Source organism: Rana temporaria, chromosome 8 (assembly GCF_905171775.1).
Source record: "Rana temporaria chromosome 8, aRanTem1.1, whole genome shotgun sequence".
In the NCBI taxonomy this organism is placed as follows: Eukaryota; Metazoa; Chordata; class Amphibia; order Anura; family Ranidae; genus Rana; species Rana temporaria.
Genome location: NC_053496.1, coordinates 84485663 through 84500011, shown reverse-complemented (window position 1 = coordinate 84500011; position 14349 = coordinate 84485663). Strand labels below are relative to the sequence as shown.

Below are 14349 nucleotides of genomic sequence, written 5' to 3'. Positions count from 1 at the left end.
ATGCAGTTTCTACAACAGAGCTGCATGGGAAAGGAAGAAGCAGCTCAACAAGCCAAGCAATTCATGCGATGACAAGAAGCATGCTGATAGGAAGAGAAACTAGAGTGACAGAGAAATTATATCATCAACGTGCTTCTTCTCCCTTTAGTGTCCACCTACATGCTAAGGCAGGTACACAATAGCCTGGGGTTAAAGGAAGTAGGTTAAATTATATTGGCTGTCATTCAACTCGGAAGACTGAGGATATCTTGTGGAGGGGAAAAAAGTACTGTGGGAGAAATCCCAGAAATAAGGCAATTACTGCAGCAAAAAATGCTTTTTTATTTTCTCTTTTAAAGAGCTCTACTTTAATATATACTGAATACTTTTTTAGTTGAAATGTCTTTTGTAGAAATGCACATTATTAGCTTCCATAGTAATCATTATTTTAAACCGCCATTTCATTACCTGCACAGTAGGGGGCGATGGGAATAAATCTGCAGGACATAGGGGTTTCCCAATTTCCTATGATAAAAAAAACAAAAAAACAACACATTCTTTCATTCAAAGCAGAAAACATTAGTAGGATCTATCAGATGATGAAATACAGCCATTTTTAAAAAGGGCAACATACGAAGTGCCACTCTCTGGAGTATATAAAAGTTATTCGAATTTTAAAGCTGCTTCTCCACAGCACAGTGAGCTTTGTCAACCTAGTTTGGAAGTGTGTTACTGGCAGGCTCATCAAATAAAAATAAATGCTTACAAAAAATAGTAAGTTATAAGTATATAACATAGAAATACACTGATCGAAAACTTACCGCTTTCTTCTTTTCAAATGCAGCTACATGATTGATAGCAACAGCAGAGTAGCCAACTACATAGGGAAAGATTTCATTATTAATCTGTTTGGAAACGCAGTAAATAACATTTAAACAAACAAAACAAAGCAGCTACATCGATTGATTATTTGGGCCATTAGTGCAATATAAACTTATAAATGTAAGTGACAAAATAAAAAATAAACACTATCTGGCTGTTGCACATTGATTTAATTTCTTCTATGTTTGAACTATATAAAACGGTTTTAATGATTCAAGATTTAAAAGCATCATCCTTAAAGTGGTTGTAAACCCACTATTTGGACTTTTACCTACAGGTAAGCCTACAACAAGGCTTACCTGTAGGTAAGGAGAATATCTCCTAAACCTGCACGGTTTAGGAGATATTACCCCCGCAATGCGGGCGGCGCATGCGCAGGGGGGACTCCACGGCTGAAGGACCGGCATCGCCGGACCCTGCCGATTTTAAATCTCCCGCGCGCACGAGTGACGTCATCGCCGCTCCAGCCAATCACAGCGCTGGAGCGGCGATACCCGGAAGACACGCCGGAGCAAGATGACATCCTGCTCGGCGTGGACCAGGTAAGTGGTACACACCTCGTTCCGAGGTAAGTATTTCATAATAGGCTAGTATGCGATGCATACTAGCCTATTATGCCTTTTGCATTGCAGGTTTGGGGAAAAAAAAAAAAAGTTTATGCGGTTTACAACCGCTTTAAGTAATAAAGCGATATTATTGTAATGTGCAGTAGCATCAAACTAATTAGTATTCACTCTGCTGAAGTAAGCTCAATACAGTATAAATAGCTGAGGCAACAGGCAGTGGAGAGCACATAGTAGTAGTAAAGCAGTGAGCAGTAGAAAACACACAGAAGTAAAAAGATGTGAGAAATGAAAAGAAATAAAAAAAAAAAAGAAAATCCATAACATTATGCATGTCTTTTTCACAGAGCGATCAAACCTGCAATTTTCCATCCTTTTGTTTTTACTATCCATATGCCCTGCTCTCATTTTAGAGATCTATGCAGATCAAAAATATGAAAGTGGAGCCATAAAAAAGTAATCGCTGGAGATCGGATTTGAACTTATTTCCAGAAGGGTTTGTTTGTACAGTTGCATAGCAAATTCTACAACAATAAAAAGACACCAGGGCAAGTTTACAGTCTGAAGCTTGCCATACTTGTTATTCTACAAACCCATTTAGTTTTACCAAAAACAACAAAACTTGGAGGCCTACCTAAGTGATCTATTCGATATGTATTCAATCAGGCAGGTCTTTGCACTACATAGTTGTCTGGAGATCTAAAGCACATTGTACTATGTACAGTCATATTCAAAGATTGTAATGTGTGGCCAAATGAAAGCCCCACCTAATACTTACCTGAGCCCCATCTCGATCCAGTGATGAGCACGAGAGCAGAGGGTCTCCCAGGTCTCTTCCTCCTCATTGGCTAAGAGAGCAGTGGAAGGGTGGGCTGTGCTCAGTGTGTGAATGAACACAGAGCAGTGACTCAGGAGCAAGACTGTTCGGGTGCCCCCATAACAGGCCGCTTGCTATGGGTGCACTCAACAGGAGGGAGGGGCTAGGGGTGTTGGCAGGGGACATGGGAAGAGGAGGATCGGGGCTGCTCTGTGCATAAACACTGCACAGAGCAGGTAAGTATGACATGCGTGTTATTATTTTTTTTATCTGCCTTTAATATCACTTTAAACACGTGTAACTGCGATACTTACGATGTGCTGCCATCTCAATAATACTTTGCAGCTTCTTTACATCTGTGCAGTTCATAATATTGAGATCCATAAACGTGGCCATTCTGAAATTAGGAATATATATGCAAAACAAATAATCAAACATTGAACAGGTTTATTTCAATTACAAACTGATTTACTATACAGCGTCAACATTATCAAAGCCTAAAGTATACCTAAAACAGAAAGGTTAGTATAGAAATCCCATCAAGACCATCATAAAAATTAATTGCATTGAACTAAGGATTGTTCAGTTGTCCCTAGTATGAAGGAAATAAATCATGCAACGCTGTACCCAAATAAAATTGATGTCCTTTTTCTCCCACAAATAGATCTTTGCGTTTTTTACGCAATAAACAAAAAAAGCAGACAATTTTGAAAAAATATATATATATATATATATATTTTTTTTTTCTTTCTGCTATAAAACACATCCAATAAAACAATCAATTTAGGCCAAAATGTATTATGCTACATATTTTTGGTAAAAAAAATCCCAATAAGTGTTTATTGATTGTAAACGCTATAACTTTTGCGCGAACCAAACTATGGGATATATTTATGGAATTGTTATTCATTTATTCTTTTACTAGTGATCAGTGATAACTCAGTAAAAGGCGATCAGTGACTCATAGCAGGACTGCGACATTGCGGCAGACGAATCAGACACTAAGTGACACTTATTGGGGACCAGTGACACCACAGTGATCAGTGCTAAAAAATATGCACGATCACTGTACTAATGACACTAGCAGGGAAGGGGTTAACATCAGGGATGAACAAAGGTTGAAACGTATTCCTGGGGAGTGCTTAGTTACTGTAGAGGATGCGTTTTCTACTGTGGGTAGGCAGAAACTTAGCAGAGACACAGGATCTCTACCTTCCCTACTGACAGAACGGGGATCTGCCTTTACATAGGCAGACCGTTGTTCTGCCTCTCTGGAACGATTGGCAGCAGGCCGCCTGCGGCGCTTCTGCGTGCCCCAGACCCGGAAGTGCAAAATCACGTACCTGATTTTGCACAGCCATATAGGTACTGTATACGGTCGGCAAGCGGTTAAAGTGGTTTTAAATCTCAGCTATGGAATATGAAGGACGCATATCCTTCTATAGTATGTAGCACTAAGTCTCCATTCACATCTGCGCATTCCAGAATCACGGGCATGACACGTTTGCGATGCCTTTACTTCTAATGACACCCCAATCGCGGTATGATTTTGTCGCGATAGATGGCAAAGCTGTCACCCAAAAGATGTCCTGCTTCTTTTTACCACGATTGCAGCGCGATTAGTTGCGCTGCAAAATTGCACCACAATTGGGGTGCCATTAGAAGTAATGGCATTGTAACCGTGTCCCGTGTTTTGCTGCAATTCTGGAATCATGGGCAGAATCGCATGCGATTCTGCAATGCCCAGGTGTAAATGGAGCCTAAGTGTAATTCTGCCTGCTGCTTCATTCCTCTGCTATCAGCATGAGTCACTTGTGATAAGGTGACAGGGGAGGTATCTCCAGGCAACAGCCTCAGCTTTGTTCCTGTGTGAAGGGGGTTTTCTCCCTTCCCTCCAATCAGCTGTCAGAGCATTCCTCACTTAGCTCTGCAGAGTGTAACTTCAGCTGCCTTTCCCCTTTTTTCTGACAGCTCAGACAAGCTCCATTAATTTTGGACTTTGAACAGATGTATAGAAGAAAAGACCGCAGATAAACAGGTACAACTTATGCAGGAGGATTTGTTTCATCTCTGTGTATCACCTGAGGTCAGTCACTTTAATGGGTATATGTAAGTGTTTACAGACACTTTAAATAAAATGTCAAGAGTTGGAAGATAAAAGTGCCAGTTGGGCAAGCCATGAGCACATGCACAGTCACCACAGATGTGCCATTATCCAGCTTTGGTTAATAACAAAGGGAGTAGTAGCCCATAGGAACCAATCAGAAAATGCATCAAGGAATGTGACTGTTACAGGAACCTTGTCCAGCTATCCTAAAGCAGCCACACTTTGCTTTGATAACATGACATACTGGCGAGATTACTTGATGTCCTTTAAAACCCAAGAGAACCACGCAAGACTATTTACAAACAAGCATCTGGAAGATCCTGCACCCTTTTAGTTTGTCTCAATTGGTGTGATGCTCTGTTTAGGGTTTACTTTAAAAGAGAAGTTTTTTTCCCATAATCATACCTACCTCAGTGGATGCAGCATCTGTCTCTGTCCCCCGGCGTCTATTCACTGAGAACCGAGCCACCAATCACTGTCAATGGCTCGGTTCTTACTCCTCCCCGAGCAAAGCGATGCTGGCTGACTATTCCCAGGAGGGCGTCCACGTGCCCCCTGCGGCACACTCTGTGATCAGCAAGTCAAAGAGCCAAATGTCCACTTTTGGGTGAAGATCCACTTTCCCTCCTTCCTGCCCAGGCCAATTTCCAGCTTTCAGTGCTGTCACATGTTAAATGACAATTGGGTGGTCATGCCACGCTGTACCCAAATGAAATGTTTATCATTTTTTTTTTTTTCACACAAATAAAGCTTTCTTTTGGTGGCATTTAATCCCCACTGGGTTTTTTATTTTTTGTTAAACAAACGAAAAAGACCAAACATTTTGCATAGGTTGTTATAAAATTTTGCGAACAGGTAATTTTTCTTCTTCACTGATGTGCACTGATATGTGTGTCTCTGACGGGGTGGCACTGGTGGGCACTGTTGGGACTGCACTAATAATCAGTGCCTATGTCCCTTTAACACAAGCCAGTTATCGGCTGTTAGCATGAGTAGAGAAAAGAAGATATCGGGCTTGTGTTCATTGGACATAGCTGACCACATGGTAAAGGGCCACTGTGATTGGCCCTTTATCCTGATCTGTGATCAGCTGCGTTCAAAGGACTCAGTGATCACAGAATGCATCGCAGGGCGTGTGCGAGCAGCATGATCATGGTTGGGCGTCCAAGTATGCCCTCCTGGCAAATTAAAGTGGAGGTTCCCCCCCAAAAAAAATTCTAAGATTACATCAAGCATACTAACGACATATAAAGTATGCTGGTATTTTTATTTTTTTCTCCGTACATACCGTGTAATTGTTATTTTCGCCGGGCTTCCGGGTTCTGATTACTGCGGGACTTGGCGTTCCTATTGAAAGCTTAGCTGATTGACGTCTGGTTAAAATCTTCCCATGTCGCATACACCGCGCGTCACCAGTTTTCTTTAACCACTTCCTTACTGGGCACTTAAACCCCCTTCCTGCCCAGAGGACTTTTTGCGATTCGGCACTGCGTCGCTTTAACTGACAATTGCGCGGTCGTGCGACGTGGCTCCCAAACAAAATTGACGTCCTTTTTTTCCCACAAATAGAGCTTTCTTTTGGTGGTATTTGATCACCTCTGCGGTTTTTATTTTTTTGCGCTATAAACAAAAATAGAGCGTCAATTTTGAAAATTTTTTTTTACTTGTTGCTATAATAAATGGCTCAATTTTTTAAAAAATAAAAAATTTTATCCTCAGTCTAGGCCGATACGTATTCTACATATTTTTAGTAAAAAAAAAATAAAAAAAAAACGCAATAAGCGGTTTTCGCAAAAGTTATAGCGCCTACAAAATAAGGGACAGAATTATTATTTTTTATTATTTTTTTTACTGGCGGCGATCTGCGATTTTTATTGCGACTGCGACATTATGGCGGACACTTCGGACACTTTTGACACATTTTTGGCACCATTCACATTTATACTGCAATCAGTGCTATAAATATGCACTAATTACTGTATAAATGTGACTGGCAGGGAAGGGGTTAACACTAGGGGGTGCGGAAGGGTTTAAATGTGTACCCTATATAGTGTTCTAACTGTGGGGGAAGGGGGGTGACCAATCTGTGTCTCTATGTACAAGAGACACAGATCGGTCTCCTCTCTCCCTGACAGCACGGTGTCTGCGAGAGCCGGCAATGAGAAATGATCTCATATGTTTACATATGAGATCATCTCTCATTGGCCGCACAGATCGCCTAGCAAACGGCCACTCCGATTGGCCGTTCACGGCGATCTGTGATTGGGACACGGCCAGCACAGCAGTTCCGAACGAGCAAAGGGGCGGCCGTAAAAAGACGGTGCCCCAGAGAAGTAGAACCACCCTGCGGCCGTATATAGTCGTACGGCCGTCGGGAAGTGTTTAAATAGCCGACCTGCGAGTCGGCGCTATACACGCCTGCCTAGTAGAGCTGACTGCGCAGGCGCCATATGGCGCCGACTCACAGGTCGGCTATTTACGAAAAACTGGTGACGCGCGGTGTAGGCAACATGGGAAGATTTTCACCAGACATCAATCAGCTAAGCTTTCAATAGGAACGCCCAGTCCCGCAGTAATCAGAACCCGGAAGCCCGGCGAAAATAACAATTACACGGTATGTAAAAAAATAATAATACCAGCATACTTTACATGTCGTTAGTATGCTGGATGTAATCTTAGAAAAAAAAATTTGGGTGAACCCCCGCTTTAAGTCGGTGTTGTAGCCATCTTTCAGGTATAGCGCAGGAAGGAGATTAAGAAAGCCTGGTTTATTAAATTGCCCCTTTCCCCCCAGGGTTCTGCATTCCATATATAGAACGGAACGCCATCTGCTCATGCACACCAGCCTCTAGAACGCCAGTTAGATGTTTACAGCATCTAGGTTTTGTAAACATCTAAAACACAGCGCTATAGGAATCAATAGGGCCAAACACACAGCTATGTTTACAGATGGAAATGTGCACCACATTTAGGGCATTTAAAAAAACAAAAACAAGTTTTGTTGTTATTGTCATACCTATCTACTGATTTCATGTATGTATATGTACACAGCCTGTAGAAGATGCCGGAGTCTAAGCACTAAAAGCATGTAAATGGCAGTCTTCTGGGCACCCTGTGCCTGTAATGCCCTGTATTCTGTACAGACTACACACATATGGTGGTGAGTGACCCCTTTGTCACACCTCTACACCCAGGTTCTAGTGGAGTCACAGTGTACAGCCAACCACGTGTAGTCTTTCAGCCAATGAGAGCACAGTATCTACCCCCAGGGAACTCCTCCTTCACCTACCTACCTCCTACAGGTTCAAACACTTCCTTCTCACTAAACTCCACCAAAGCTCCCTTCCCACCATTCCTCCTCAGTATCAGCCCCTAAATATCTCCCGTGTACCGCCTTTCCAGCGCCCCCACTAACCCAAACACACATATATACCTGATGCACACTGACTCCCATGTGTTAATAGCCCCGTCCAGCTCTGTCCCGCCTCCTTCTAGAATCTGACCAATCACCACACAGAGGTAGACATCCGGGCTTCATCAAGCCTCGTAACTTTCCCTGGGCGGGAGAGAGGAAGCGCGCTGTTTCGATAACTATGGGAAAGCTGCTTTTGGCCCGGTCATAGGGGGCGGTGTTGTCGTGTGCCGCAGGAGGAACACGTGGCCGATCAGCTGTCGGATTGCAGCGTGGATGACAGTCCGTATTCCCTGGGTTCCTGATTGTGACATAGAATGAATGGGCTGCCCTTTGCATGGAGCTGTATGTGCAGATTTAGGATAGCTTTGATGGGAGTACACGCATTTCCTGTGTGTTAGAAGCGCGACAATGTACACAATTAGAGCGTGCAGCGATGGCATCAAATACAGCAAAGAAACATAGATGAGCACACTCACACCCTACATTATCATATGCACTGATCCAGGTTTTAAAGTGGCATTAAAGTTTTGTTTACTTGCCTACCGGGCACTTTCACCCCCTTCCTGCCCAGGCCAATTTTCAGCTTTCAGTGCTGTCGTACTTTTTGTTTTTTGATCAAATCATTTTTTTATTTCTTTTATATACAAACAACAAAAGCAGAGAAAAACATAACAGAAACAGCATACAACCCTGGCCCGTATTGAGAGGGAGAAAAGGAAAAAAGAAATACAAATTAAATACGCTCCCCTGATCCGCACTCTTAGTGATTAGGAACAGCGATCACTCTCCTCTTCCAGTCAGTTCCATCCCCCACATAGAAACACCTCCCAGGGAACACGTTTAACCCCTTGATCGCCCCCTAGTGTTAACCCCGTCCCTGCCAGTGACATTTACACAGTAAACAGTGCATTTTTATAGCACTGATCTCTGTATAATTGTCAATGGTCCCAAAAACGTGTCAAAAGTGCCCCATCTGTCTGCCGCAAAAAAAAAAAAATCGCAGATCGCCAACATTACTAGTAAGAAACAATAAATCTATCCCCCTATTTTGTAGATGCTATAACTTTTGCAAAAACAAATCAATATTCGCTTATTGCATTTGTTTTACCAGAAATATGTAGCAGAATACATAGTGGCCTAAACTGATGAAGAAATATATTTTTTTTGGGATGTTTATTATAGCAAAAAGTAAAAAACATTTATTTTTTTCATTGTCGCTCTTTTTTTTTGTTTAAATCGCAAAAAATAAAAGCTGCAGAGGTTATGAAATACCACCAAAAGAAAGCTCTACTTGTGGGGATAAAAAAGAACATACATTTTGTTTGGGTACAGCCTCGCACGACCACGCAATGAGGAGGCACTTGTGGGCACTGATAGGCAGCACTAATAGATGACACTGATGAGGAGGCACTTGTGGGCGCTGATAGGCAGCACTAATAGATGACACTGATGAGGAGGCACTTGTGGGCGCTGATAGGCAGCACTAATAGGTGACACTGATGAGGCACTTGTGGGCGCTGATAGGCAGCACTAATAGGTGACACTGATGAGGAGGCACTTGTGGGCGCTGATAGGCAGCACTAATAGGTGACACTGATGAGGAGGCACTTGTGGGCACTGATAGGCAGCACTAATAGATGACACTGATGAGGAGGCACTTGTGGGCGCTGATAGGCAGCACTAATAGGTGACACTGATGAGGAGGCACTTGTGGGCACTGATAGGCAGCACTAATAGATGACACTGATGAGGAGGCACTTGTGGGCACTAATAGGCAGCACTAATAGGTGACACTGATGAGGAGGCACTTGTGGGCACTGATAGGCAGCACTAATAGATGACACTGATGAGGAGGCACTTGTGGGCGCTGATAGGCAGCACTAATAGGTGACACTGATGAGGAGGCACTTGTGGGCACTGATAGGCAGCACTAATAGATGACACTGATGAGGAGGCATTTGTCGGCGCTGATAGGCAGTACTTATAGGTGACACTGATGAGGAGGCACTGGTGGGCACTATTGGGACTGCACTGATAATCAGTGCCCTGATTATAAGTGTAGATGTCCCTTTCACACAAGCTGGTTATTGGCTCTGTGAACGTGAGGAAATGAATGCCGATAACCGGCTTGTGTTTGACTCCTGATTGGACACTAAAGACACAGTGATCACAGAGCATGCCACAGTGGGCGCGATCATGCTGTAGCCACCATTCGGGAAGTTAAAGTACATGAGCCCCCCAGGTGGATTATACCATAAGGTACCACATATTAGCACATTATGAGAGACGTAACTGTCACAAAGTGCCCTCCAGTGCTCAGCTGTCACCTGTCCCATGGGCCCCTGGCTCTTCCATCTTCACCTGGTCTGCCTTATGTGGTCAAGCAAGTTTGGCCACTTGAAAAGTCAGGTGTGATTTTGTCATAAAGGTACGCTGAGCTGAGTATGCAAGGCTTATTTTCATGACTGCTGACAGGCAGAGGGAGGCATGTTTGACAAAAAGAGACCCATAGCATGCTTTGCAGCACTTCACCTTTTCTTGTCTGAGGGACTTTCTCCCCCCCCCCCCCCCCTACAAATCGCAGGGCTGTCTTAATGAGAGGGCACACTTGGGCACTACCCAGGGGCTCCATCTGCATAAGGGGGCCCCTGCACTTTCTCAAAAGCAGCTTCTCCTTGAGCCCATGCTGCCCCAAATTTGGGGGCCCCATGATGGCACTGAGAGTGATGGATACACAGGGGAGGCAGGCTGGCAGCAGTGCACCATGCTGTGTAGAAAAATACCTATTATTTCACAGCCATCAGGGAGGGGCAGGGTCGGAGAGCCAGTGATGCTCGGACACTGCTCCATGCAGCTTGAATGCTCAGGACTTGAAGGCTGTGTTGTAGGAGCTGGAGTGGGAGTTGCTGAGTCGGTAGCACTGAGAGCCCAACTGCGGAAGTAGCATTGTGGATGGTGTCATGGTGAGCCCAGCTGTCCAGCACTGTTTGCACTGAAAGGCTTGGAATGCCCAGAGGAATGCTCCCTCCTTCTGCCTGCTTGATTGGTATAGGTGAGTGCAGAGCCAAAAGTTTACATGCACTGTATCTCCACTGCAAAAGGGGGCACTACATGGATTGAATAATGGTGCTGAGTGATATCAAGGGTGTATGGGGGAAAACAATGCTGAGGGGGGATCTGGGGTGTATAGGGGTAGCAATTGGGCCTGGGGGGTGGCAGGTGATGCAGACACAAATAAGATAACCTAAAAGACGGTATTTGAATAGGTACAGTCCTAGCTGGACTGTATAATATAGCACAGTGTAAGTCTTCAGTGAAAAGCAAAAAACATATGTGTGAAAATCAAAACTCCAACATGAACATAAAATCCTGGATTGGTGCAAAACAAAGAAAAAAGACCACAGTTCCACACTAGAGCTGATACAGCAGTGAAAAAATGGTTGAGAATGAAAAGAGTTCCAGTTATGAGTGATAGGAGGATAAGGCTACAGCTTCTTTGTTATTATTTTTTTCCATGTGTATGACCAACCATTGAGAACTGGCAGCAAGATACCCACCCAATAGGAACACTGGTAACTTGTTTGGCCCTGAATGACAGCTGGAAGGTAAGCTGCACGAGTCACTGAGGTGTGGGCTGCAATCTTTTTGGATCTGTTTGGACTGCACACCTTTATCTATGCAGAGTCTGGAACTCTTTTCATTCTCAACCATTTTTTCACTGCTGTATCAGCTCTAGTGTGGAACTGTGGTCTTTTTTCTTTGTTTTGCACCAATCCAGGATTTTATGTTAATGTTGGAGTTTTGATTTTCACACATATGTTTTTTTCTTTTCACTGAAGACCTACACTGTGCTATATTATACAGTCCAGCTAGGACTGTACCTATTTAAATACTGTATTTTAGGTTATCTTATTTGTGTCTGCATCACCTGCCACCCCCCAGGCCCAATTAGCCCGCTCACTCACCTTTCCTTATATTCACCTATCCGGCCAAGCCATATCACAGCGCAGACAATCATCACCTTTTACATACACCACTTTTTGTCTTCAAAGGACAGACTCCCCGTTTGTTTGCTGCAGTGCCCACTTCCATTTCACCCATCCTTTTCGCCCACTCCCTTCCCCCTCTCCCCCCTCCCTTCATCCTACACAGCGCAGGAGTTTCACCTATTTATACATAGGGGTAGCAATGCTTGAGGTAGCTTGGGTGGCTATAGTGCTAGAGGTATCAGGGATGTAGAGAGGTCACAGTGTAGGGGGTATCAGGGATGTAGTGGGGTCACAATATAAGGGGTATCTTATGGTATATAGTTACAGTGCTGGGGTTTAGAGGGATCAGAGTGCTGGGGGAAATCTGGGGTGTAGAGGGGGTCAGAGTGCTGGGGGGATATCTGGCTTGTATAGGCGTCAGAGTGCTGGGAAGATATCTGGGATATAGAGGGGTCAGAGTGCTGAGGGGATATCTGGGGTGTAGAGGGGTCAGAGTGCTGGGGGGATATCTGGGGTGTAGAGGGGCCATAGTGCTGTGGAGGCATCAATCTAGCAGATATATTATATGCACAGGGTAGCTTTGTTACTTTATGTATGTAGTATTTTCCCACTGTTTCTTTGCTGTACAGAATGATTGTTCATGTAGTTAATGAGGAGCTCCACCCAAAAGAGGAAGCTCCGCTTGTCTGCCTCCTACCTACTTGATGTCTGTTTACCTGCACTGTCTCCATTGTAGGGGCCCCAGAGCATTACTTTGCCCAGGGGCCCATGATACTATTAAGACGGCCCTGTACAAATGCGTAGATGTGCTCCAGGGCTCAGGTTCCAAACGAGCATTGCAACACATATGCACATGCGTCCATTTCCTCGGCCATCTGCCCACATGCAGGGTTTTCCCCACACACGCAAAGAGTGCTCCCAGGGAAGTCCAAAACCTCCCCCATCTTTGCACATGCACTGAAAATTGCCTGCACAGGCAAAGATGCACCAACAGGTTCAGGACCTGAGGGCAGGGCAGAGCGTGTGTGCATAGCTACGCATGAACCATATTTGTGGTCCCCAAGGTGGACTGAAGTTCTGCTTTAAATGCTTGTTTTCATTTAGGGGACTGGAAAAAACAGTTTTACTAATCTGCTTTTGAAGTGGTTCTGAAGGCAGAAGGTTTTTTGCCTTCATGCATAGTTCCCAACTGTCTCTGATCTTGAAGTGACTGGTCCTCATTTGGAACAAAGTCCCGTTGTCCCTCTTTCCTTGTTTAAAAACAAAGATGTCATACTTACCTCCTCTATGCAGTTAGTTTTGCACAGAGTTGCTCCGATCCTCCTTTTCTCGATTGCCCCATCAGAGAAGCGTTCTCCTTTGGAACACCCGTGCGGGCACTCTCCCATGTCCTGCGGTTGCGTCTATTGACACTGACAGCAGGACTCAGCTCTGCCCCCCGTCGCCCACGTCATTGGATTTGATTAACAGCAGCTGGAGCCAATGGTTGCACTGCTATCAATCTATCCAATTAGGACACAAGACACCATCCCCAGGGCAAGAAAGAATGGGTTCAGGTAAGTAAAATGGGGGGGGGGGGTTGAGGGGCTGCTGCATGACAGAAGGTTTTTTACCTTAATGCATAGGATGCATTAAGGTGAAAAAACACAAGGGTTTACAACCCCTTTAAAATGTCCTGTGCCGATCCCTGCTGGCCCTCTATTGCCATCCATCTCAGGCATCTGTATGTGACATCACATGGGATGGATGGGAGAAGAGGGCCAGCAGGGATCAACACACCAGAGGAAAAAGTGGTATGTCAGTCACCACTGCTTCACTGTGCCATGCTGCATGTGGAGGAAGCTGCTTCTGCACTACAGACTAATGAACCCTTGTGAGCTGGGGATATGTAGCAGGTACAAAGCTCCCTGGGGTGAGCCCACTTTCAGGCACAGATACCAACTCAGTGATGTAGTGCTGTACAGTGTTCTACAAAATAAACAAGGCAAAAACTCCAAAAATTCTAGCCATGTGTGGGCACTAACTAAACAAATTCCTGTCCTAACTAGTAGGCTGAGCAAGCCTAAGGATTCCAACCACTTTGCAGCTCTCACAGACATGACTTGTCTGTTCCCCAAGCACAAGAGCCCTGACTCTGAGTTGAAGGTGATGCTGAATTAACAAAAGGGAGAGGTGCAAAACCCGAACTGGACAGAGAATACAAGGTCTTTAAAAGTGTACGAGAAGAGCCTGGGAGATGTGTAAACCCCCAACAGGACTTTTTAGGCTCCCTTTGAGACATTCTGCTACACCCTTGTACTTACCTCTGCTGACCCTTGTACTCTGCCAAGTTGACCCCTTGTACTTTGCCTAGTTGATCCCTTTGCTCTTCCCTGCCATCACTGCGTACCCCTGTACTCTGTCCTACAAGCTACTGACCCCTGTATACTGCCGTATAAACTAGTGACCTCTGTACCGACCCCTGTACACTGACCTACACACTACTGACCCCTGTTCACTGCCCTAAAAACTACTGACCCTGGTACCTTGCACTAAACTACTGACAAACAAACTACTAAACCCTGTACACTGCCTTACATATTACTGACCCCTGTACC

General features: G+C 44.5%; 1 protein-coding gene across 3 annotated transcripts in view; it reads right to left on the bottom strand.

The window, feature by feature from the left end:
• Positions 1-7914, bottom strand: part of RPP30 (ribonuclease P/MRP subunit p30) — a 31607-nt gene extending 23693 nt beyond the window's left edge. Inside the window, exons 1-4 of one of the 3 annotated variants that reach the window (XM_040362124.1) lie at positions 7782-7914; positions 2556-2638; positions 801-856; positions 448-504 (exon numbers count right to left, since the gene is read on the bottom strand). In XM_040362124.1, coding sequence (XP_040218058.1) covers positions 448-504; positions 801-856; positions 2556-2637 — 195 coding nt within the window. In that variant the 5' untranslated portion in view covers position 2638; positions 7782-7914. Of the gene's footprint in view, positions 1-447; positions 505-800; positions 857-2555; positions 2639-7641; positions 7736-7781 lie in introns of those variants that run through there. The other 2 variants (XM_040362121.1, XM_040362123.1) reach the window with 2 other exon arrangements.
• Positions 7915-14349: the final 6435 nt, after the last annotated feature.